Source organism: Biomphalaria glabrata, chromosome 14, assembly GCF_947242115.1.
Source record: "Biomphalaria glabrata chromosome 14, xgBioGlab47.1, whole genome shotgun sequence".
NCBI lineage: Eukaryota > Metazoa > Mollusca > Gastropoda > Planorbidae > Biomphalaria > Biomphalaria glabrata.
The window spans coordinates 21520326-21547278 of NC_074724.1; the positions used below are offsets into that span (position 1 = coordinate 21520326).

At 32.0% G+C, this 26953-nt stretch overlaps 1 protein-coding gene across 1 annotated transcript; it reads left to right on the plus strand.

Annotated features, from left to right (window-relative positions):
* Positions 1-2159: 2159 nt before the first annotated feature.
* Positions 2160-26943, plus strand: LOC106072351 (pyruvate kinase PKM-like). Its single transcript, XM_013232710.2, has 13 exons — positions 2160-2361; positions 7507-7726; positions 8438-8529; positions 8615-8740; positions 10577-10760; positions 11416-11561; positions 12860-12987; positions 13441-13591; positions 14917-15069; positions 15443-15609; positions 16420-16538; positions 19954-20052; positions 21660-26943. The coding sequence occupies exons 2-13, from the start codon at positions 7594-7596 to the stop codon at positions 21860-21862; spliced, it is 1701 nt and encodes a 566-aa protein (XP_013088164.2). The 5' UTR covers positions 2160-2361; positions 7507-7593; the 3' UTR covers positions 21863-26943.
* Positions 26944-26953: the final 10 nt, after the last annotated feature.

Here is a 26953-nt window from a genome sequence, read left to right on the forward strand (position 1 = left end):
CGCCGGCGTCCCTCTATCCGCTAGAGCGCCACCTCCAGCTGCAGAACCTCAAGCCAGGACACAGCCAGCTGCGACATCAACCGGGATACCAGCTAAGTCAGAGGACAAAGTGACATACTCTCTTATTAGGTGCAAGAGTGATGATTAGACTTAGTATTATTTAGAGATAGATGCAAACCCTCCCCCTTTTTATTCTTAAATGTATATTTATGTAAATAAATATTCTTTTATTTTAACTTTTGTATCTATCTTTCATTGCTTGTCTCGTTGCGTGCCTGCTCCCGATTCATATGCTGATAGGTTGGGGTGTGATAGCTTTAAAAATAATCATCCCCTAGACATAAAACGCGCCAAACACACGTCACATTTCCCCACCTGTCATATATATATATATATATATATATATATATATATATATATATATATATATATATATATATATATATATATAATTATATCATGGGCGTAGCCAGGATTTTTTTTCGGGTGGGGGGTTTGATAATACTATATATATATATATATATGCATATATATGTATACATATGTATATATATATATATGTATATATATATATATATATATATATATATATATATATATATATATATATATATATATATATATATATATATATATATATATATATATATATATGTTTGTATGGATGGATGTGTGTGTGTACATAATTAATCTCTATTACATTCTGACCCTTCATTCTTTTGCCCTAGAATAGGTTCTTCTGAAAAATTGTAGACTCCTCGCCCTTGCAAACAAGGGGTCTGGGGGAGCGCTGAGATAATTTAACAGTGACATGGGCTCTTCTTCCTACAGGACAAAAAATGCGTTGAGGATGCCAAAAAAAAAAGAGTTTATGAAACTCGGAATGCAGGAAAACGCTTGGCGAATCTAATGACGCTAACCCACACTACCTTGCTGGAAGGAGAGAGTACCTGATGTCTCTCTAATACTTTCTTTAGAAAGAACTTTTTCGGTTATACAAAACACTTGAAAATTATCTGCAAAACACTATTTCTGAAAAAGAAAACGACTTGATGTTAACAGGGCGCCAACGGTAAAAGTTTGAGAATCACTGCTTAAATGCCTTGGGTGAAGTCGGATTACTCTCAAACTTCCGATAAGGCCAGTGTAACCCTTTCTTTAATTTTATATGTGATCTGCAATCTTCTTACTAGGAGAAATAGTACAAGCTATACTTAAGAAAAATGAGTTTCTGAAGCTCTGTAATTCTAAGTTTTTGCGTCTGGATCTCAAGCTCCGGATTACGCCGTAGGAACTTTACGCACTCCTCCAGACCAATTGCTGGCCAAGAGGGCGGCAGGGGTACTTTTTCTGGTTTAGATGGTAGTCGAAGTTTGAATAACACAGCACTATGTTTTACGGTTTCCGTCTAAAAGTCTAACAGAGGAAACATGTTCAAGTGATAAGTCTCTAATTTAATAAACTTGAATGTAAACTATGATATAACTACTGAATGGATGTCATAAACAATGGGATTTTATAATAGAATTAACACTCATTTTACATTTGTGTAACTATCAATGAAAGTAGGTAATCGGCGCACTGTATTGGTTCAACAAAAAGAACTAACGATAGTATTGGGAAATGTTTGAAGAAAGTGGATTGGGGGGGGGGGGTGACGTCCTGAGCTGACCGCACCGGTTGACACCGACCCTAGTGACGCCACTGGGCTGTATAATCCAAATATTGGATATAAATAATTAGTTATTATAATATATTATTAACATAAGTAAAACATTTGTATATAAATTGTGTGATTTCTCTACTATAATTCGTCCGCCGTCCGCCCGGGGTCGGCCGAGGGGAAGGGGGTGATCAGTTTGGGAAGCACTGTTTAGAATCTAGAACAAAGCAAATGAATTCTCTAAGGGAGAAATCATTATTTTTTTATAAGCCTATCAGTTTGAAAATACTACGAAGTGAGTCTGTTCAAATTTGGCAACGATGTTGTCCGATAATAACTATAAGTCTAACCCTAGAATCATATAGGCCTAAAATTAATAGATTAATAGCAATTTTAATATGTTCCCACTCAGTCCCACTGTCTGTAAGTAAACATCTTTAACTTCTGAAGTATTCAGAAAGCCCAATGTAAAGGTCGTTATATATTTAAATTCTTTAGGTCATGGTCAAGGATGTTTTATAGGAAGAAAGTTTAAACCATTTCTGTGAACTCTGGAACTAATCTCAGGTCCAGATTAAGTCTAGAGATAATATTAGATCTAGATAGATCTCAGTCTAGATTAGATTAGATTATAATCAAATTCGCAACCCAAAGAGCTTTGAAAATACAAGAGCGCAAAGCAACAGTTTTTTTTTACGGTATTTTCCTTTTTTCCTTTAAGTAGTTTAATAATTAAGTTTAAGTTTGACTAGATCTAGACTAGATTTGTATCATTTGTCACTAGACTGACTAGGCTAGATAAGTAGATTTTATTACTAAGACGTAAGACTATCACTATGTCTATATATTCTAGAAGGGGAGTAGATTATATTATAAATATAAATTACTATAGCACTAAGGCCCTAAGACTAAGTCGACTAAGAATAAGATAGATTCTAGCATAGTTTAAGATGAAATAGATCTTTAATGATCTTATGACAATGATATCTCCTTATCTAGTTATACGTTATAGTAGATCTAGATTCTAGATCTAGTAGATCTACTAGTACTCATCAGTGTACCAGTATTTATACTATAAGTAGTATAACTATACTGACTATAGACTATAGATAGATCTAAATCTATGTTAGATCTAGATCTACGTACTAGTATGTATAGATCTAAGTCTATCCTATGGGAATAGAGTCTATGTCTGGATCATCTAGATCTCTATGTAAGTTATATCTTAAAATATAAAAATAATCATAGACTTTTAACTAAGTTTAAGTAAGATCTCTATAGTATAATTATAATATAAACCTAGATCTAGATTTGGATCATTACCCTGATAGCAAAGATTTTGGGCCCAGTAAGGGTCCCAACTGGGCCAGCCCATACAAACCATATGAGCCCCGATCGGGGGATGAACATTGTCCCCAATGGGTGGCCTTAGGGCTGAGTCTGGGCCCAGTCAGAGGGCCCAGAAAATCCCCTTGTGAAACCTGTATGGGGCCAGTAAGGGGAAGGACTTGTGGCCCCCAACAGGGCCAAAGATACTTGGCCCTTTGGGGGGCATTAATTTAAGCCCAAATGGAGCCCTTAGGGTTGAGTCTGGGCTCAGTTAGGGGGCCCAGATGAAGCCCTGATGGATCCCTCATGGGGTCAATATGGGGCAAACATTGAGGGGCCTGAAAGAGCTAACTACATGGGCCCCATTTGGGGGATGAACATTGGCCAAAATGAGTGCCCTTAGGGCTGAGTCTGGGCTCAGTTAGGGGTCCAAATAAAGCCCTGGTGATACCCTCATTGGGCCAGTAAAGAATAAGACTGAGCTCTAGCTGAAATGACATGAAATGACATATATAAATAATTACATAAACAATTTACTAGTTGAAATTCATAGTTCATTGCATCAAAAAATGTTAATGTTAGCACCTATTAAAAATAATAATTAAAAATACCAGATACACTTAAAAAAAAAACAGATTTAAAAAAAAAATGGAAAAGCAATAGCAAACATTTTAACTTTGAAAATGGATCCTACAATATTATAGTATACTATGGAAAATGCATTGAGTCAACAAAAGAGTTGTGAATGATAACATGAAAATCTATAATAAATGTTTAAGGAATCATCTACACAAAGTATAAGTCTGCTGTATAAAAATTAAGTTTAAAAGCAAACAGTTCTGACAATCATAAAAACAAAAAAAACTTAGCTTTTGTACTTATGTACAAAGAAATATAAAAAATAAAAGTAAGAAAAAAAAAGTATTGAGTTGGTGGAATGTAAGCAATATGTACACTGAGATAAGTAAAAACATATTCATTTAAATATTAATTGTAGTAACAAATTGCTTAAAATGACATTTTATAAATTAGAAATTAGTTTTTAAAATATGGATGCTTATATTTTAAAAAAATACAATAAGTACTTATTGTACATAAAATGTATATACATTAAAAAAATATTAATATAAAATTTTCTTTTTTTACGCCTTCTGTGCCATCACATGTATTGTTGTTGATCTGTCCCTCAAGATGCAATTGTGCTTCAGTTGTTCCAACAAGTGATAACATAGAGGTCAAAATTCTGTGAAATATGAGCCTACCGTCGTATCTGTAGTGTTTATTATCAACAGAAAGTCACTGACAAAGTTATCTGGTGATGGTGGAGAAAAATTTTGCTGCAGCAGCTGAACTTGGCTCTTCAATTGGCCTGATTGTTTTCTTGAGGTTTATAATGAGATGTTCATAAAGCTTTTCATATTCCCAACAAACATTTCCCAACCACACAGGGAACTATAGGAGTTATAAAGACCTACCATTTTACACACAATGTTCATTAAGAATTAAAATACTCATGAGCCTCTTAGGTTAGGTTGACGCAGCATTTGAAATGAGTTGAAAGAAAAGTAACAATAGCACAAACACAATTATAAAGAAAATGTTAGTTAAAAATATGAAATAAAAATTCATACCTAAAACCCATAATTGGGATTGTAAATTCAATACATTTTTTTTTCTGTTTGAGCCATGTCCAGTCAAGCCAAGTTATAATCCATACTATTGTTCTCTTAATGCTGTCTTCGCTTTTTAGATCAAGTAGTATTAATATATTGGTACTTATTTATAATAAAAATAAGTAGTAATAATACTTTATATAATAATAATAATACTTTATATTTTAATTTAAATCCCTGTACTCATTGACTCTCAGACAGATCCAGTAAGAGGTGATGCCATCACTCTTTCACTCTTTGGTTCCGAAAGTCTGAAAATCATATTTTTTTTAACATTTCATTTTTTTTTATTAAAGTTAAAAACGTCGTCAAAGTTGGGGCAAAATGAAAAACAGGACCATGTGTGCGTGAGAAATATCAAATACATGCATTAACAATACAAATATAAGACTAACCTTTCATGAATTATGATATATGCTCAGCTGCAGGGGAGACTGCCATGCCCATGGGGAGACCAGTTTTTGTTATTCAACATATTGAATGACAAGATTGACTATACATATAATATATATAATGACTATTATGAAATATTTGAGAGCATTTTTTTTTACTAATCATTAACTCTATATGAAATAAAATATGTTTCTATGATTTTTTATTTGTATTTTGCCCCTCCCTCATGATCACATCATGCCTTCATGACAAAATTACTGTGGATAAACTTAACATAACTATTTGAAGGATCTGTTTATTTAACATCATTAGTTTCAGTAGAATATTGTTAGATTTACTTCTACAAAAATGTATACACATTTATACATTTTTCCATTTACGTACTAATTAATTGAGAATAGAACTCACCTATTTTAAAGGTCATATATTCGTACGAACTAGAGCAATTTATGTCACTTAAGTTTAAGATAAATTATTTGTGTACTTAAACCAAAAAAGCTCAGTCACAAACAAAAATGATATTAAATCTAGATCTAAATCTAATCTACTTAATCTAGACGAGAATCCAGACTAAATCTCTATAAATAAGTATAAAATAATAAATTAATTGTCTATTTAAAATATAAAAAAAAAATACCTTTCCTTGACGCACACATTTCAAAGTTGTTAGAATAAATAGAGTTAATCACAAATTAACACAATCTTGAAGTATGAATGGAATGGGATGGCTTTGGTTCTGGCACTATTTTTCTTAATGATGCAAAAGGCTGTATTGTAGGCCTATCTCAGGTTGGTCAATTGTGAGTAAGCCATGTCACCTGGTAGCCTACACAATGGCCAGCATAGTCTTTCTTTTTTTTTTCCCAAGATCATAGAATAGATTCTTCTGTCTAGAATAAATCTAGATCTAGATTTCTAGATTAGCCTAGGTACTTTGATAAAAAGTTCAATTTATTGTTAATGAAACTAATATAGTTAGCTAGAGCTTTTTGAACCAATTTTATTGATACCTCAGTTATATTTCTAAGTTAACTAGAACAGAAGTTGTGACAATTTTAAGGACAAAAATTTTGCCTATATAGATATTCCTAGACTCTATTTTAAAAAAAAATGGGGATATTTTACAATGAAAATGCTATAGCTTTTTAACTCCTTTGCCCTTGTAGTAGATAAGCAAATGAAATTTTCATCAGCAATGCATATGTTCTGATATTTATTCTTATTTCAAAGATAGATAGTAACAGAATTTATTTTTTTTAAGTGGGGTTACATGTCAAAAAGAAATGATTGATAAAGAAGTACTTTTCACACTTGAAAGACTGTAACTTTTGAACCATAAAAGATAATTGAATACAATTTTCAACAGAAATGCCTGATCATCTGTTGATACTTATTTTATTTTTAAACCATAGATAGAAGTTTAAAGGAATTAATTTTTTTATGTACAGAAGAGGGACTAACATTGAAAGAAAACTACAGAAAAAGAAGTACTTTTTCATGATTAAAAGGCTGTAACTTCTTTACTTTTAGAGATATATGAATAAAATTTTAAACATAAATGCATGAATTAGTGTGGTTCTTTTTTTTTTTTTTAATTTTGAAACTTGAGTTAGGCTAAAAAATTTTATTTATTAAGGTGATGTTACATTATTACATAAATTTTAACGACTGGGGTGTCTAGACTAGATCTTATCTACTCTAAACACTTTGTTTTTCATTTTCAATGTGTTTTTACCAAAAACGATTTTATTAAAGAGTGGGTCTCTATTTATGATGGAGGTATTGTCTTTTTAAAAACATAAGGCAACTTCCATACTATTAGCATGCTTAGTGTGCTTTGGTTCAACAACATTTGTGGACCAGTGAAGGTTTCCATGCTGCCTTTTCAAAAGCTATTTAAAAACAAATCTGAACAAATGTCATCTTTATCTGCATCAACTATACTTCTGTATTCAACAAGTTGAAAAATACTGATTCGCAAAGATAAGGGGTTGGAAATTTCTTGACCACTGTTAAAAAAAAAAGAAGGAAGTACCCTCTCTTTGATGAATTATGTTATTGGGTATGAGGAGCTCTGCCTCTAATTCTAAATTTTATTCCTAGGTATGCCTCTTCACCTGTCAACATTTTTCCATGCTTACTGCTGGATTCAACTGTCAGAAACTGTTGAAAGTGCATGCCATTTAGAAGTATTTTATAAACAAGAACTTTTCCCCAATAACATTTCCCAGCTGTAACAACCTTGAAACCATTTAAGCTGTAGATGTAAACAGTGGCTTAATTGATACATTAAAACTTATTGTCAATATGTTTCAGTTTTTTAACCAGTGTCTTGGTTTAATTTTATTGAACATATGTTACAAAAGTTGTTAGTGTCTATGTTTATATTTTAGATGTGCATTTTAAATTTTATATAATTATATGTCTTCTTGTTTTTTTCTGAACCAGCTTCTGGAAACCAATGAACCTGTAGCATTAGTAGTGCCAAGACTAATTAAACTAAAATTACTAGATTAGTTCAAAAAACATCTTACCATGGCAGCTGTGTCTGTGGATATCTCCAGGCCTGGTATGAATTTAAAGCAAAGCCATCTTCAGCAGATATGTTCTCTCAGTGTTGACTCACAAGACTTAGTCTACCGTATGACTAGTATCATTTGCACAACAGGTAAATTCTTTTTTGCTTCTACGTTAATATGGTCAGTTAGATAGTATAAAGGGTGCAACACTTTATAATAAAATTTGGGTTGGTTCAATTAATACATGACTCATTGTATGACAAATCAGTATGTACCTCTGTACGTAAAGTAGGTTTTATATGAATCGCATTAATTATTTTAAGTATTATAAATTTTTATTTATTAAGACAAAAAGTAGCTTTAAATAAATATGTTCTATATACTTTAAACTTAGTAGCTTTAAATAAATATGTTCTATATACTTCAAACTTAGTAGATCTCTTAAAAGAACCAAAAGACTAATGCCACCTGAACTCCAAGCATTCATTGCACTTGTAATATTTTTTTCACTTTTTTTTGGTTGATCAAAGCTTCAAATTCTGATTCCGATTCATTTGTTTTAACCATAAGAATTCTTCATACTAAAAGATTATCTTATGACCCATTGTGGTTGGGTGGTAGAGGTCTTGGGCTGCTGAAACCAATGTCCTACTATTCAAAACTTGATAAAGCTCTGGGCTCTGGATTTAGCTCTATTCCACCCCACTCTACTTGGTGCTCACTCATATCTTTCAACTGGCCCCAAAAAGGGATGAAGACCTAGCTACCTGTACAATTAGTCTTGTAAGGAAATGTTACTTTAGAGCTTGAGTCTTCTAACAAACTTTTCTAGGACATTCTTTTCATCCTACTTCATCCAGGTCCTTCTTGTGATAGTGTTGAAAAGTTAAAGCAGCTAATAGCAAATGGGATGAATATTTGTCGCTTTAACCTGGCACACGCAGATCATGAAGTGAGTTGTTAAACATTTTTTTAAAGTTTTATAATGTTTTTAAAAAATACAAAATATATACTGGTATTTAAACATGTTTGTCTAGTATCATCTGAAAGTACTTCACAATTTGAGGGATGCAGTAACGGCATCAAAAGGAACAGAACATTCAATTGTTGCTTCAGCTATAGACATATCAGGGCCCTGTACAAGAATAGGAGCTTTCAAAAAGGTAAATACCATTGCTTTATTCTTACAGCTTATTTGTTCTATTGCTTCAAAGATAATCAAATTACATTTTGTATCTAAACTTGTATGATGATATGACAGTAAGAAATCAGAAACATACCAGTTTGTAGGTTAAAGGGACAAGGCAAAAGCAGACATAAAATTGCATGTAATCAGTGCTCAAAATTCTTCAGCCCATACCTGGGTTTTCCCTAAATTTTTAAGACACTTATATTAACTCGCTCTGTGTCTTTCTTGTATGTTTGGATTTTTTTTACCCTTCTACACATCCAGTTGTCATCAAATTTTACATACAACCTCATGATCGATGACAACACATGAATCAATCAACAAATCAAATGAATTATTTGTATTTCATTAATTTTGTTTTTATATAGAATATATATATATATAAAAAAAACACCTTTAGCTGAGATAAGCCTTGTGTATAGAATAAGATTTCTTAGGGGAGATAAGTCTTTGTAGAGAATAGTATGAATTAGACCATAAGAATTGAAAGATAGCTTTAGTAAAATAAGATAGTTCAATGCTAATATAAAGATTATATCAACGATTGTATATCGATGTATACATAGTTCGTACATATAGGTTTGATTATGACCACTTTGGTCACGTGGGAGGGGGGGGGGTGAGGGCTTTTAACTTTTTTTTTGTGCCACCTCATTTGGCTGGTGAGACCTTTGTGAGCCTGGAATGTTTGGCTGCACACTGGGCAGGTTATTTCAGCCTCAGCTGGAATGTTTATGTAACAATTATAGCAAAGACTGTATGTACTGTATGTGTATTATAAAAAGAATAATTTCACAAATGAATTTCCTTGTACAAAAGTATATTGACTTTCAAACAATGCAAGAATTGGCAAGCACCTAGCTGAGTTAAAATGAAATTCACAACTTTTTTTTTTTCAACACTTTTATTATTTTCTACTTTTTAGTGCATTTTAATATAAGCATTGTTTAAGAAATTATTATTTTTTTACTTTTTATTACTCCCTTTTTTATTTGTATAAATTCATTGCAATAAATATTTATGTACATTAAAGTTATTGATGACTTTGTATAGAAATAGTACTTCACCTTATCTTTTATTTTTTTTATATGTCTGCCTTGTATGAACACATTTTAGCCAGTGATAGATAAAAATTTTAAGAAAACACTTTTATACTTTATTATGCATCATTAAGGCTATTGACAGTCTGGCATGTGGCACTCTGGTTCACAAAGTGCAACATAAATAAAAAATAATAAAAGTAATCCAGAACCTTTACAAGTAAGCTACTAGTGGATTGTACTTCAAAGATAACATTGTGGACAGATTTAAAACCACAGTTAGAGGGAGACAACACTTTGACCTACAAAGAATGCACCACAAACAAGGAGATCAGATACAGCATCACAACAGCCATTGGGCCCAAGATTACTTGTCAAAAAAGCAAACTAAAACTTTATGACCATATCACAATGTTCTCAGGGCTTGCAAAGACCTTTTTTCTGGGAACACTACCAGGAAACAGGGGCAGACAAAAAAAGCAATGGGAAGACAACATCAAAGAATAGACTAGCCTTTCATTGAAAGATATTCTACATAAGGCAAAATACAGATAGGAATGGAGAAAGACTGTCAACAGATCATGTGTGGTTCAATAAATGTAGGGATAGTTTAGGATAGTTTAGGATATGTGAATGGGAAGGTGATGTATCATGGTTAGTCATCACATATTGCAATGTTGTGATTTAGCACATAATATCAAGACATTGAAATTGTTGTTTTGTATGGTTTTAACATAGCTAACAAAATCATTTGGTCAACTTGTTTTAAGGATATCCCTCGACCATTCAAGCTGGAAAAAGGACACATTTTGACTTTAACATCAGATGAATCATTTAAAGAGCAGTCAGACCTTGAAAACATCTATGTACCACAGAGCTTAGTCCAAGGAGCTGCTCTCAAAGATCAAATTTTCATTGAGGATGGACCTCTATGTTTTGAAGTTCAAGAGAAAGGTTGATTTTTTGTTTCCTATTAATGATGACTTCAAAATTTATTTTTTACTCACTTTTTATATTGTCATAAAGTGTATCTTTAATATTTATTGTAGAAATGGTAATCTGATAAGATTACATCATCAGTTTTCCAATACAACACACAAAATTAATTTTAAAAAGACATTTGTAAAATAGTCATCTCTAATTAAGTTAAATAATTCTAAAAAAAAAAAAAATTGTTAAAACTCAAAAAGGCAAGTTAGGCTTTGTCCATTCTAGAAGATTGAAAAAATACTATACTTAAAAGAAAGACGTCTCTAATAGTTTTTATGTTGTGGATGGTTGACATCCTGTAGAATTATTTGCTTTTTATAGAGATGAAAATTGTTTGACAAATTGTTCTGGAGAGGGAAGATATGTCTTAATGAATTTTATTTTAGTTGACTGCTGTCACTAAGGGAAAATTCGGAAAATACATTTTAGTTTCAATAAAATAAAACAAAGTGCATTTAGCTAAAGAATATTTTTATGTTTTTGTAAATAATGAATTTTCTTAGAAAACAGTATTTGTTTTGAAGAAATAGACAATGATTAGACCTTGTTAATTATTGGTAGGAAGGTATTTTGCCTAGCGCCATCCTTTAAGCCCTATGTTTTCTGTTTACTTCCCTAGATGATTTGACTTTAAGATGTTTAGTCCTTCATGGAGGAGAGATCTCTAATTTTTATCAGTGTCACATTCCTATGAAACTGCCTACAGAGAATCCACAGTTGACAGAGCAAGATAAAAAAGATATTGAGTTTGCTGTGGAGCACAATGTAAGTAGTATCCAGTTTCTTACCTTAACATATAGAGAAAAAGAGAAACATAACTATTTGTGCAAGAATATATTATCTCCAGTAATGCAAAATCTGTAAGAACTATGAATGTGGTTTCATTCGGTCATTGTAGACCTCATTGTTTTTAGCGGCCCCCCAAAAGGGGAAAAGACACTATTAGTTTTGTGTGAATGTCTGTCCGTCCGTCCCATTTAGATCTTGTAAACTAGAAAAGATATTGAAAATCCGACATTCAAAGTTCTGATGCAACGGCTACTTTTTCTTTTCTGAAAGTGAAAAATCTAATTTTTTAATCACTTATGCAAGCAGTTTTTTCATAAAAATACACCCCTTTTACAACTATTAAACACTCAAACACTTGAGGCTCTTTATTAGGGGAGACGACCGTTATCCATATTTATAACACATTTATGCAAACGGTTGTAGATTTTTTGCCAAAAATTTTTGTTTTTATATTTGTATTGTTATGTAATGTAATTTCTGTTATACTAAGTACTATATTAACACAAACAAATGTTTACTTTTTTTTTTTAGAGAAAAAATCTATTTATTATGCATTATAAGGTAGACATAATTTAAAACGAATCCTGGTGAAGACGGATTTTCAACTTCGGAATCCTTGGGCGCCTCAGAGTCCTTCCAGCTCTAATGGGTACCTGACATTAGTTGGGGAAAAGTAAAGGCGGTTAGTCGTTGTGCTGGCTTCATGACACCCTCGTTAACCGCAGGCCACAAAGACAGATGAACTTTACATCTGCCCTATAGACCACAAGGTCTGAAAGGGGAACCAGTTAGGCCAGGTTCACATGTAACTTTACATTCAATTTCCCCTATCCTTTGATCTTTGATCTGCTGGACAGTTGGGGCACTACACAAGATCTGTCAACCTTCTTTTTCCATTCTTATCTCTCATTTGTCTTTGATATAATTTCATTTGGATGTTCTTTCTGAAAATATTGAAGCCTGCCTGGGTGGACCACTTCAGGGGCCGATTTTGAGTTTGTGTTTCCACACAAACTGTCTTTGAAACCTTTTTTTTTTTTTTGGTATGTTTACTTAGTGTAAAGACTTATTTTTTTACATTTGATTTTTTTCCATGCTCTATTTAAAAAGGGCTATCAAATCATGGAACAAAGGAATATTACTCCTTTATGGCAATAAATCACTAACTAATAGTGTTTGCTTACTTATATAATTATTCTGCTTATTAATTCTTTGACTATTAATTTTGTCATCTATTGTTATTATATCATCAATGTTAATGACTGTATTCTTAGGTTGATATAATAATGGTATCCTGGGTTTGGTGTGCAGATATTGTTAATGCAGTACGTCAACATTTGGGAGAGGCCAGCTCTAGAATCAAAGTTATTGCAAAAATAGAAAACTATGAAGGAGTCAAAAGGTACTATATTTTCTTTTTTTTTTAATCCATAAAATGATGAATATTAAAAAGCTCTATATCATGACACTTAGAATCTATATGTTTTAAATGCATGTTTTTAGTTAAGCTTATGCAACTATTTTTATCTAAGTGCAGTAAATCTTTAATATAATACTTTTTTATATGTAATCATTGAAATGTTTAAAATGTAGAATGTAATCTTATCCCCGTTTTACTTTAAATACTTTAAATGTCCATCAAAATGTTTAAGTGATTAGATCAAAAGTGAAGTATTGTCACATTTATTAAGGTGATGGCAGTTGTGTAGAATATCTCTGCATAAAAAGCTTTATTGAGGTATTAAAAATCTCACATTATAATTCAGTCTAAGCAATTAAAAACTTCTCTGATATCTTTGTATTGACTTTAAACACATATATGAACATATCTAAGGTGCTAAAATGATTGTTTTAGAATTGATGAAATAATAGAAGCTTCTGATGGTGTTTTGGTTGGAAGAGGAGATCTTGGCATTGATATTCCACCAGAAAAAGTATTTCTAGCACAGAAAATGATCATTGGACGAGCTAATTTGGCAGGAAAACCAGTGATTTGTGCTGCTCAGGTCAGACATAAATTTAGTAAGCCAATAAAAAAAAACTGTTTTTTTTACAAGACAAAATAAAAGTTGAAAGGGAACAAGTAAACTAGTAACATACAAAATAAAAGTTGAAAGGGAACAAGTAAACTAGTAACATACAAAATAAAAGTTGAAAGGGAACAAGTAAACTAGTAACATACAAAATAAAAGTTGAAAGGGAACAAGTAAACTAGTAACATACAAAATAAAAGTTGAAAGGGAACAAGTAAACTAGTAACATACAAAATAAAAGTTGAAAGGGAACAAGTAAACTAGTAACATACAAAATAAAAGTTGAAAGGGAACAAGTAAACTAGTAACATACAAAATAAAAGTTGAAAGGGAACAAGTAAACTAGTAACATACAAAATAAAAGTTGAAAGGGAACAAGTAAACTAGTAACATACAAAATAAAAGTTAACAAAAAAAAGATTCCTCTTTTATGAAGCTGATGACTTCTTGTAAGAGCAATTACTTCCCTCTCAATAACTCAATTACTTAAGAAAACAAGAAAATATAAAAAATTCTTATAAAAAACAAAGCTTATCAATCAGTAATTTCATTAAATTTGTAATAGATCTAGACTAAGAAGAATAAATCTGTGGGATTAAAAAGAAAATATTCTTGTGTTGTCAGGTAAAAGAAATGATTGTGCAAAATTTCAGATGGATCCGAGATTGTGTGTGGGAGAAATAACGTGTACAAACTTTGTACTAGACAGAGTTGATTTATAAGCTTTCTAAATAAAGTAAAAATGCTTACCTTACACGATTTCCCCCCTCGCCCCACCCCCCCTCCCCCCAAAAAATCCTTTGTCTATTGAAAAATTGTGCAAGTATTCTATTTTCTCTATATATATATATATATATATATACTGTCACAGCTGATGATTTCTATGTTGGACATTCCTGAAGGTTTATTTAGTTATTTAACTTCCAAAAACTGTCAAATTTCTAGGAAAATCATTTGAGCCTTTTTTAAGATTAATGTCCATGCAGAATCCACCAATGAATTTGGATTCTAATAAGAGGAATTGTAAAAAAGAGATTTCATGCCAACTTCCCATTGACCAGTTTTGTTTAATAGAGATTATGTGAGAATGTCAAAGAGCCTGCATGGCTGTCCCAATAAGGATTCTTTCTCCGATGTTTTCAAAAGATAATGGGAATGTTGTTGTTAGCAGTACACAATTTCTTTGTACCTTTTATAATAATAATAATAATTTTAATTCTATACATCAAAACAGTCAAGTTAGAATCATACAATTATCTGTTATTTTTTCTGAAAACTAAAAAAAAAATTCTATTTAGATGTTGGACAGTATGGTGACCAATGCTCGACCCACCAGAGCAGAAGCCAGTGATGTCGCTAATGCCATACTGGATGGAGCAGACTGTGTAATGTTGTCCAAAGAAACAGCAGTAGGGAAAAATCCAATAGCTGCCTGTGGTATGCTCTCTCAGGTCAGTACTTTTATTGGTCAATTCAATTTTTAACTATTCTGTACTTTGTATATTTTTACACATCACTTTCATCCTGATGGTTTATCACTAACTCAAATATTCATGAAATTACCCTAAAGGTTTCTGCAATGACTAACTGCTTAAAAAAAAAAAAGAAAGATGTTCTTTAACTTGTGTCTTAACTTGCTGGCTATCACTTCTACAATCTCTTCACCTTGTCTACCCTAAGCATTTGCTGAATGATAAAGTTCCCTACCCTAACCCTTAAGACAAGGTCCGTAACACTTCTAAATAGAAACAATTGTTGTATAAATTCAATGAACAAAATTATTTATTTATTTATTAATTTATTGCAATGTAATTGTACTCCTAGATCTGCACTGAAACAGAAAATGCTCTGTTTCATGCTAGACTATTCAAAGATCTGCGTCAGGCCACTGTGATTCCAACAGATAATGTTCATGCCACATCCATAGCAGCTGTGGAAGCTGCATTCCGTTGTTCAGCATCAGCTATCATTGTGGTGACAAATTCAGGGAGGTAATTATTATTCTTTATTAGAATACTTTAACAGTTGTTTTTATTAAACATTCTGTAGATGTTTGAAAACCAAGAACTGTAATATGTAAAATTGTGTAATTAAGTTAGAATTATCTGTGTATGTTTTTAGAACAAACCAAGATAGCTGAAGTTTTATTTTGGTTGGTTGTTGTTTATAAAATTTTCTCAAATTTAATTCTAAATTTGGTTGACAATATTAAAAAAATCTGTTCAACATGATCCTCATTTAGTCAACTATTCATTCACTGATACATTTAGTCAACTATTCATTCACTGATACATTTAGTCAACTATTCATTCACTGATACATTTAGTCAACTATTCATTCACTGATACATTTAGTCAACTATTCATTCACTGATACATTTAGTCAACTATTCATTCACTGATACATTTAGTCAACTATTCATTCACTGATACATTTAGTCAACTATTCATTCACTGATACAAATATTGTTAGCCTATAAATAGTTTTTACAGCAACCAGTTTGATATTTATACATAGTGTAGTATGTACATTTCCAACAAAATATTTTGAAGTCAATCAGTTACAGTTTTGTTTTTTATTTAATATAAGTATATTTATATATTTTTCTAAAAAAACAACAACATACTTTTGAAGATGTTCTACTTTTACAAGAGCAATCCCATTGTACAAATAAGTTACTAAGGAGACTTTGTTTAGGCCTCCTCAGTGGGTTACTCAAACCTCACTTGCACACAGTGTGAACAGATATTATATGGCAATGTGAGAGATTAATAGGAACTTTAAAATCTTGTTGTTGACAGGTCAGCCACACTGATAGCACGCTATCGCCCACACTGTATCATCATTGCCATAACCAAATCTAACCACACGGCTCGATGTCTGAACCTTCACCGTGGTATATTTGCAGTCCTTCATACAAGTATGTTATTACTTACTATCTGACCATGCCTAGTAGTTGTAACAAATCCACTTGAATATAACTTATGTCCACTTTAAGAAACCACTTATAATGCTTCATAAGCTCACTATTGTCTTTTTCACTCCACTAAAAAATTATCCCAAGGAAATAAAGAATTATAATTTAAAAAATGTGTATGATATCCTTAGTTTAAGAAAAAATTCAAAAACATTGTAACTATATATATATATATATATATCGCCCATATTAATTTGTTGAAAGTATCAGGTGTTGGGATCTCATGTATGCCTACTGTTTTATTAAGTAAAGTAAAAAGTAAAGTTCCCCTTTCAGACCTTGTGATCTATAGGGCAGATGATGTGAAGCCCTGTTTTATTATCCTCATTAATACTTTCGCTATTGATTTCTCAATAAATTAATTTTCATCAAATTAATTTGTATTTTGAGATAAAGTTATGTTCAAAGGCAGTCTTTTTTGTTGAGCTAAAAGGTGGTCGACGTAACAGAGGTGCCCCATGGAAACGCTTTAAATACCAGCTTAAGGGCCAAATTATTTTAGCTGACATAGAAGAGAGCACCTGGTCGCATGTGGCCTCAGAACAAGACAGTTGGATGTCACTCACAAAGGCTGCGGGATACAAATTTGAGACCAAAAGAAAATCCGCTGCTGAGAACATTTGCAGATGGCGAAAAAAAAATCTTAATCGACCACCTGCAGATAATGGTGGCAAAATATGTAGGTCACAGCTGGGACTGTATAGCCATGGGAAATACTCCATTCCTCATTAATCTTTGGACTCGAAGACAAATTTATTATTGATTTCTCATCAGCTTTCAATATCATACAACTTCATTTACTTATTGAAAAAATAAAAGCATTGAAGATTAGTCCATATATGAATTTTTGACAAAGAGATCTCAGAGGGTTAGGGTAAATAATGTAAGATCAAATGCACATATAGTGAACACAGGGGCGCCCCTGGGGGCAGTGACATTGCCATTGTGGTTCATTTCGTACACTAATGATTTTCAATCAGAGAGTCCTTTTTGCTCCTTCACAAATTTCGCTGATGATGGGGCTCTTATTGCCCTGCTCTCAGAGAGCTCAGTTTTAAATGATTCTTTCAGATAAATAAAACACATTTAAAAATACTGTGAAAATAATTTTTAATATTAAATTGAAAAAAACAACAAAGAAATGGTAATCGATTTTGAAGGGATAAGAAGGAAAATGATATTATTTCTGTAGCTGGAGAGAACATTGAAATATTGGAAACTTTTAAATACCTTGATACTATCTTAAACAATAAATTAAATTTTACCGCAAGTACTGATTATTTCAGCAAAAAAGGGCAGCAAAGATTACGATTACTTAGAAAAATTGTTCTCCTTTAATGTTAGTCAAAAGGCCTTGGCATATTTTTTTTATCATGCTCACATCTGCAGTATTTTAAGATTTAATATCACTGCCTGGTATGGCTGTCAAAATGCTGCTAGTATTGGCAAAAAACAAAACCCATTTGGGCAATTGTTTGAGAAAAACATTTATAAGAGAGCAAAAAAGATTTTAGAAATAAAAAAATCGCCTGAATCAGGATTTTGTGATTTTACCATCTCAGAGCTGAGATTTTGAGTTTCAAGATGAAATGAAAGGGAACTTTACTTTATTTCTATCAGACACAATCTCAGATCAATTTGAAATTGTGTGCAATTATATCTTGTACCTATCAAAACAAGAAACAATAATGTACCAATTAGTTAATCAATTATTGATTATTCAATTCAACAAGGGAAAGAAATTGTACTTGGCAGATGTGGCACTATAAGTTGAATTATTCCCCTTTATACTTTATAGCTATAAAATCTTATATTTTCATAAGCACTTAATAATAATAATAATAATAATATTTATTGACCGTATTGAAATTTGTCTTACAATTTGTGCATTACACCAAACAAAAAACATTATAACTATAAGAAACCAAAGTGTACATTCACACCAGACTCACTCATAATTTACATGTGACAAAGTTTATACCAGTTTGTTCTTATTTAATGATTTGATTGCCAGGGGAACAAAAGAGTGTTTGTGTCTGTTTGTCTTTGCTATCGGTGTCTTGTATGTCTTTTGTGATGGTACTCCCTCCAGCTACAGTAACTGGCACAATGGTTAGTGTGTTGGCTTGATGAAGCTTGAGTATTCGCATTCCAGGTCTACTTTTTTTTTAATATGGCAACCTTAACTCAAATAGCCCCTTCTTTCTCCAAACTAATCAATAGAATTATGCTTAAGCTTCTTAAGACGGAGCAATTTAGCATGTCTTGTGCCAAAAAGACGGAGCACTATTTCCAGCCTTAACACTTCTCTTACAAAAAATTTCCTAACAAATAAACTAATTACTTTACATACACAAAACTATATATATTAATGCAGAGATGAATGAACTAATTTAATCTTATGGAATTTATCTGAAATATTAACATTTATTAAAATAAGCCAAGCTAATTTGCATAATTTATGCGCATACAATTCCAAAAAAGTTTTTTCAGAACAGAATTATAAAGGTAAGAGTTTTTAAAGAAGTTTTAGGCTTGAATAAGCCCTAATACATGTCTTTAGAGAAACAAAGCACATTGAGACCCTTCATTATTTTACTACTTTTCTTTCCCCCCACCCCCACCCCCACCCCCCTGGTACCATGGAAACAAACACCTTCATTATTGTCACAGTGACAGTCACCCATTTATGACCCAGGGATAGTTTTTTTAGCTGTTTGTTGGTCAGAAAGTTGGCATCATATTTATTAGTCTCCCAGACAAATGTTTGAACTAAATTGATAGTAAAAAAAGAGCATAAAACAGTCTATTGGGTGCTAATCCCTTGGTTCTCAAATGGGTCTTCTCTATCCAGCTACCTACCCTTACCTCTAAACCATGTTACCAAAAATAGACATCGTCAAACCATTCTAGATCTAGTATCAGTGTAAACTTAGATATAAAGTTTTCCTCAATTCTGCTCTTATTTTTATTAGGGCTATCATATTTTAAATAAAATCAGAGTCAGTGAGTTAGCTTTCATCAATATCAACCGCTGACATGTTAAAATTTTCACCTCTCACTAACTTCAAAAACTAACTAAAAAATTAAAACAGCGAAGGAAGCCACCATTATAGTCTACTAATGTGTAATATAGTAAGAACTAATCTGATTGGCTGATACAAACACTGGCTAGCCAATCCTTTGGTTGGAAACATCGCAGCCTGTATATCGTCCGGCTCGTCTTTTTCGCCAAATAGCCTTGGGCCGATATATCGGCCGCGTCGTCTTAAGAAGGTTAATATAAGCTTTGTTTTTTTTTAAAGTATTTTTTTTATTTTTCTTGTTGCTCATTATCATTTGCTTATTTAAAACACAGGTATTAGCTGTGATGAATGGTACATGGACATAGATATGAGAATACACCATGCTCTTTCATTAGCTAGGAAACGTGGTTATGTTAAGCCCTTTGACAGAGGTACTTATATTAATAACATCTTCATATTCAGCCTATATTTCTGTCAGAAAATTTTTGATATTTAATTGGTTTAATGCCTTGATTTAATGAAATTTATAGCGCTGAACCATATATCCCAGATTTAATATCTTGCCATAGGAATTTTGTAGGTGAATAATGCAATGAAAGCATTCCATTTGAATCTGCAGCTTTTCTAAATACTCTTGCTGCCAGTCTGCTGTGACATTCAACCATACTTTTGGCAACATTAGTAAACACAGTAATTTTTCCTAAGGAAAAGAAAGATACTTTATGATGGATGAAACTTCTTTCACCAGTTTCATGCATGCTTCTCAAAGTCAATAACCCTTCTGCACTTTGAAATTAATATTTGTACCTTGACTATATAGCAAGAGTTGATCAGTGTCAGTGTACTCAGCAAACATTTTGAAAGCTGCTGCTCTCTCTTAGTTTTGAATGGAGATTTTTTAACCCATATCCTCCACTCACCTTATACTTGTCTTTTGAGAAAGGCGGATGGCTTCAACCACATTCATCATCAAAAATGTTTACAATATGAGCAACTTGATAGCTTTCCCTTACTGCTGATATATTTAATCTCTTCTTGGTAAATATTTTTTCAATCCTAAATCTCTAGACATAGTCAAGCAATCTTTTTTTCAAGGCTCAAATCAAAATAGGCCACCATATTTGTTTATGTGCTTGGTTTAATAATGCAGCTTAATGTTAAGTACCTTACAAACAGCCACAGTTGGCTTATTATCATATCATGATCTACAAAAAAGTCAAGATCTATTGGCTTTTCTTGGAAGTTTCTACATTAAGTCCACTTTTCTTTGCCTCTCTTATTTTATTAACGGACATAAAGTTGAATGTTCCATTCATACCAAAACAACATGAAAACTTAAAATGCAGAAATGATGCCTAACCAACAAACATGTGATGTCACTAGCTCAAGACAGGAAATATAAAAAAGCTAAAAATAATTGTCAACCATGTGTTGTCAACCTTGTGTTTTCTTACAGGCAAGAAATCATTTAAATATTGGAATATCATAAATTAGAAAACATCCAAGAAAGATTAAGAACCACATCATAGGGAATGATACATTTTACAATTTTTTGTTGATTTTCTACACTTTTTTACAGATGTTTCAGCAGGCCAGATAGCACCTCTAAATGGGTTGGATGTGGCCCTCGTGCCATATTTTGGGTATCCCTGATCTTTAAGTATTAGGTTATAGGCTTGGAGGTTGTATGCTAGGAACTAGAAACATAACAGTAGATTCTCCCCTCACCTCCAGTTTGTAAACTAAAGCTGGTTTACTTTCTTGGCTAAACATCTGCTCGTGGTGCTCCCACAATAGAAATGAGAGTCTATCCATAACTTTAATAGCTGAGGAAGGATAGGTTGGAAAAATCATTTCATTTAGCTTCGACACTTCATGCACTTCTGATACTGATTATTAGACCAAATCTTTCATAGGGATAGAGCCTCCTTTGATAAATATTCTTGGTTGTTTATTTAAATTAACTCCAAACACTATGTATATAAATAAAAAAGATCTACCATTGAAAATAAATTTCATACAAACATTTGTTCCCCAGCCATTCTAGTTACAGGCCAGCAGTCTGGACCTGGATCTACAAATACTGTCCGAAGCATTATCATACCAAAGGAACATGACAAACCCCACTATCTGAACATTCCAAACACAAAGGAACATTTAGGAATCTCCGGTGATGAGAGGGAAGAAGAAAGTTACAGTGATGGTGAAACTTCGGACACAGAACAAGTGAAATTCCATTGAAATATATTTACATACATTTTATCACTAACAAAAATTTTGATTAAAATGAATGTTTTTCTGGCTCCCTAAAACAGCATCTGGTTTTGAAACTAGTATTGATGTTAACTGGTTCTTTTTGTTTTGTCTCTTAGTTATGTGTGCATGCCACAGCCCAGACTTAAAGTTTTATTTTTCATTTCTCCACAAAATTTATCTTACAAATCGATACAAAATTCTTTGAATTAATGGCTATGGTAGATGCAGGTTAAGGCCAAGAACTGCACAAAGGGAAAATAAATTATACAGAAATGTTATTCCTTAGTCATGTGACCATTATTTTTTTATTTTGTATTTATTATTGCTATTATATTTTTGTGTGTGTGATTTTAAAAAGAAAAAAAAATTATATGTTAAAAAAAAATGTACACTGGACTAAAGGTTAAATTTTTTTTTTTTATTTTGTCCAAAGTATAAAGCATTTTTGGATTGTATTTCTTTCTGTACCTTCATTTTATATACTTGTGATATTGCTAATGAAAGCAGACATGTATGTAATCACACATTATTTTTTGGTACTTTATAGTATAATGTTTATTAATAAGCAAATAATTTATATCTAATTTTCAAACTTTTTCAGAGTTTCTCTATATTTAGTTATGTATGCATTTCTAATCCCTGTATCAGTTAACAATGGTTATGCTTGCCCTGGGTGTGGCAAAATATGTAGGTCACGGCTGGGTCTGTGAAGACAAGCCTTATTATTATTATTAGTTAACAAAAATATTTTGTTCTTTTTTTCTCAAATTAAAATAGTTTTAGTTTATATTTTTTCAAAATTTCAACCACTTTTTTTGTTTTTAAATGAATAGATCAACAAACTGTTGTTCAGTAAAAGCCTTGATTTACTATAATTTTTTATATATTTACAGAGTCGGTGGATATAGATGCAGGATAAGGCATAGGGATTCTCTGTAGGTTTCAATCTAAATATGATAAGCATGGTCTCATTTAATGCATATTGAATGCAAGTTTTTGCTCTTAGCTTGCTTTTGATGTCATTACAGGCTATCCATGTCTCTTTTTTCCCCCTTATTTTTCTCTTTCTCATTAAAAGCAACCATTGTGTGTCTTGTTTTCTAGATTTCAAATGTGTCCATGTAACTTGTTTCAGTTTAATAAATTTAGGAATAGAAAGTGTGTCATGTAATTGTTGTATGATATCATTTCTAATATATTCAAAAATAAAACCCTACCTTCTACTAAGGCCCTCTAGAAGGCAGGAATTCAATTACATTTTCAAATTGTGTGCACATTTGTTTAACATTTTTTAAAGCTGCTAAAAATTACAAATGTTTTTCATTAGTTCTTCTTAAGGAGTGCAAGTTACAGTCAACAAGAGTTCAATAAATGTGTTGAAAGTTAATTGAAAGTAGTTATTTATTTTGAACATACACTTTGACTCAAAAGCTGTAGTAACTTAGCTCTAGTGATGAATGTAGTACATCCTTGTACCATTAAATCATGTAGCTTACAAATTCAAAAACATTGCCGCCCAAAATATATAATCTTTTATATATATATATATATATTTAATTTTGTTTTGTTATATGTATATGACTTTGAAAACTACATTCTTTTCATGCATTATTATCATGCGCTTCTGAGTTTTCAAAGATCGCTAAGAATATTTGTGTTCTCACTGTAATGCCTAAAAGTGTGCAATGTATACATTAGTATATGTCACCCTTAGAATTGGGATCATCAAGTTTTTTGAAAGAATGATCAGTTTATGTTTTGAAATGTATTCCTTTTATTTATTACAAATTTAATTTTTTTTCTCTCCACCATTAGTACTGTTAATTCTTCTATTTTAATCTTGAGAAATAGTCTCATGAAACTAACCTTTTGAATATGAATTGTGTACATTTCTATATCTAGATGAACCTCATTCAACACTTTTCACTTTGACTTTTACTATTAGGATTACATTTTAAAATACTTTAACATTTGTATTTCTAAATGCATAATACTATTTGAATAAGAATCTTAGAATAAAACTGAACATAATTTGAAGACATTGTGATAAAGTTCTTGACTGCCAAACTGAAGAGCGGACTCCTAGTGTAGAGTTTCATTCAAATCTTGAAAGAACCTTTTTATTTCTTCATTACACAAATGTTGAAAAACATTTTAATCCACCCATCAACTAGTGTAATGATTGTTCAACAGATTCCAGTTTCAAATGACATTTTCTGATTGGTCATTTCCACCTTCTTAGAATTATTTTTTGATTGGTCATTTCTACCTTTAGGCATTGCTCTTTATTTTTCTTGGAAGTTGTTTAGATTTTTGCAATCGATTTTTCAACCAATCGTCATCAAATTTTGCTTAAAAGCTTATGAATCGATGACGACACAAGACTTAGACTTACATCCTCCTGCGCATTTGCTATACATCCTCCTGCGCATTTGCCATGTTGGCAGCAAACAATCTTCTTAAAGATCTATCACTGGCAATGTCTGAAGTCTCTTCCCACCTGGTGTGCACTGCTCTGAGGTCCTCCATGAAAGTATGGCTTCAAGTTTTATGAAGATGTCCCTTTTTGCCCTTTCCTCTTATTGTTCCCATATCATTGCAATAATTCATTCTGTTGGAAGACATGTCCCGCAAACCTCATGGCAACATTTTTTCACAACATCATTAAGTGGTCAAGTCCCATTTCAGCATTGGATTTCTTTGTTTGAGACCTGATCTTTATAACTGATTCCTAAAATCCTCCTTAGCCATTTTATTTTTGTTGAGCCACATTTAGTCTTTTTTTCAATTTTGGCAGATGACTTCCATGTCTCACATGCTTTCGTTTCTATAGGAATGAAAATGGTGAAAAAGTTGGTGGATTTTTGTCTCAAGTTCAATAGCCTGTTTTGTCCAAACAGGCTGCATCCTTTGGAAAATGTTCCCTGCCTTTTCTATTCAGCACACTTCGTCATGGTAGGTATCCTCATCATTTGCTATGATGCTGCCTAGGTTTGTGAACTTATCCAACTCACCAATTCTGATGGGAGCATCCTTTGCCTTATATCCCACACGCCCAATTTTAGTTTTATCTAAGTTTATGCGAGGCCAATGTTGGGTGCCTTTCTACTAGGCTCTGTCATTTCTTGTATGCATTTACTTGTGGATCTGAGCAGTGCAACGTCAGCAACAAAGTCTGGGTGTGTCCTTCGGTTCTGTTTACGCCAAGGAACACCAAAGGCAGTCTTATTCATTGCTTTCCTCATTATGGAGTCGATGGCTAGGAGGAAGAGGAAGGGAGATAAGATGCACCCCTGTCTCACACCTGTCTCGATGCTTTTTTCTTTTTCAATGCAGCTGCTAGATTGACTGTATAGGTGTCGTAGAATGTGGACACATTTTCAGGGATGCCGTATTCTCTATTTCAATGGTGATTCTAGATGGACACTATCAAACTCTTTATTATAGTCTATGAAGCTGATCATTAGCCAATGTTGGTATTCGAGACTTTGTTCTATGATATATCTGCACCGCACATGATCTGCCTCATCGGAAGCCTGCTTGCTCTTCTCTGAGTCTCTCGTCTACAGACTGTTGAAGTGGTTTCAACAGAACAATGCTGAAAACTTTGCCAAGGACAGAGAGGAGAGTAATGCCTATCCAGTTGTTGCAATAGCCAAGTTGCCCTTTTAAGGAAGCTTTACAATGACTCCTTTTTGCCAGACCTCTGAGATATCACATAAATTAATATAAAATCAACCAATTTGTTAAAAAATTAGCTGTAATTAATTAATTTTGTTTCTATAGAGAATTTAACGAAAAAATAAACTAAGCTAAGAGTAGATAAGATGTTCACTAACATTTTTAAACTAACAATTAACAATATTTAAATGTTAATGTAAGGTTATATCAGAGAATGTATGTTAATGTAAAGATTATATTAAAGACTGTATGCTAATTAATCAATTTTAAGAAATAAATTGTAATGGATTTAGTAATTAAAATTGTTTTGATTTAGCATTTTCACAAATGATTTTTCTTTCTACAAAACTACAGTGACTTACATCAGTGACCTACAAATGATTGTAAAAGTTTAAGACTAAAAAGTCTAAAATTGTAAATAGTAAAAAACAAAAGATAATAACAAAGCTTATATAAAAAAGCACTAAAGTAGAAAATTTATTTTAAAAAAAGTGTTGGGTGTGAATTTCCCTTAAATCCTAGTTAACACACTTTAAATTTTTAGTGTGTTTTACGTATAAGGATTGTTTAAAAAAAAATGTGTTTTTACTGTTTATTATTTGTGCTAGTGACTTAGTTGAAAACTTTGTCACCTTGAATCAGTTCATAGTGACTTAGTTGAACACTTTGTCACCTAGACTCAGTTCATAGTGACTTAGTTGAACACTTTGTCACCTAGACTCAGTTCATAGTGACTTAGTTGAACACTTTGTCACCTAGACTCAGTTCTTTCTTTCTAACCCCTTGATTTCATGACATTGATTCATTCGTGAGTGACAACAGTGTTTAAAACCCAACACTGAAATGTTGTTATTTGTTGTTATTTTGATTAGAAATCTTGTTATTTTTGTTACAACTGTTAATGTTTGTTGATGTCATTCAAATCTTAATACAAAAAAAAAATTTTCAACCCCAGTGATCAAACATTTGAACAATTCATTTTCTTGAGTTTTGTTTGGTTTAAAAATTGTTTACTGACAAGTTTTTTCTTTACTTCCTTATTCTACTATTGAACCAACTGAACTATATACTGAACTATATACTGAAGTATACACTGAATCCGACCTTTTTTTTTTCTTTTAATGTCAATACAAATGTTGATTTATTTTTCAGAATTTTTTCTTTATTGTGCTTATTACTCATTGTTGGTGTAGAATTATTTTCCAATCTGATTATACTTTGTAGCCACTTTATTTGGTCTATAAGCATGCATATTTGTAACTAGTATTTATTAATAAGAAGATAAGTTTTGGTCATTCTGATGATATTGCTTTTTCTCGAACACTTGATTTCCCCTTGAGTTTGTCACCTGAAATGGTTTCTCTAAAGATTTGGACTGAAAAATGTTTTGGCTTG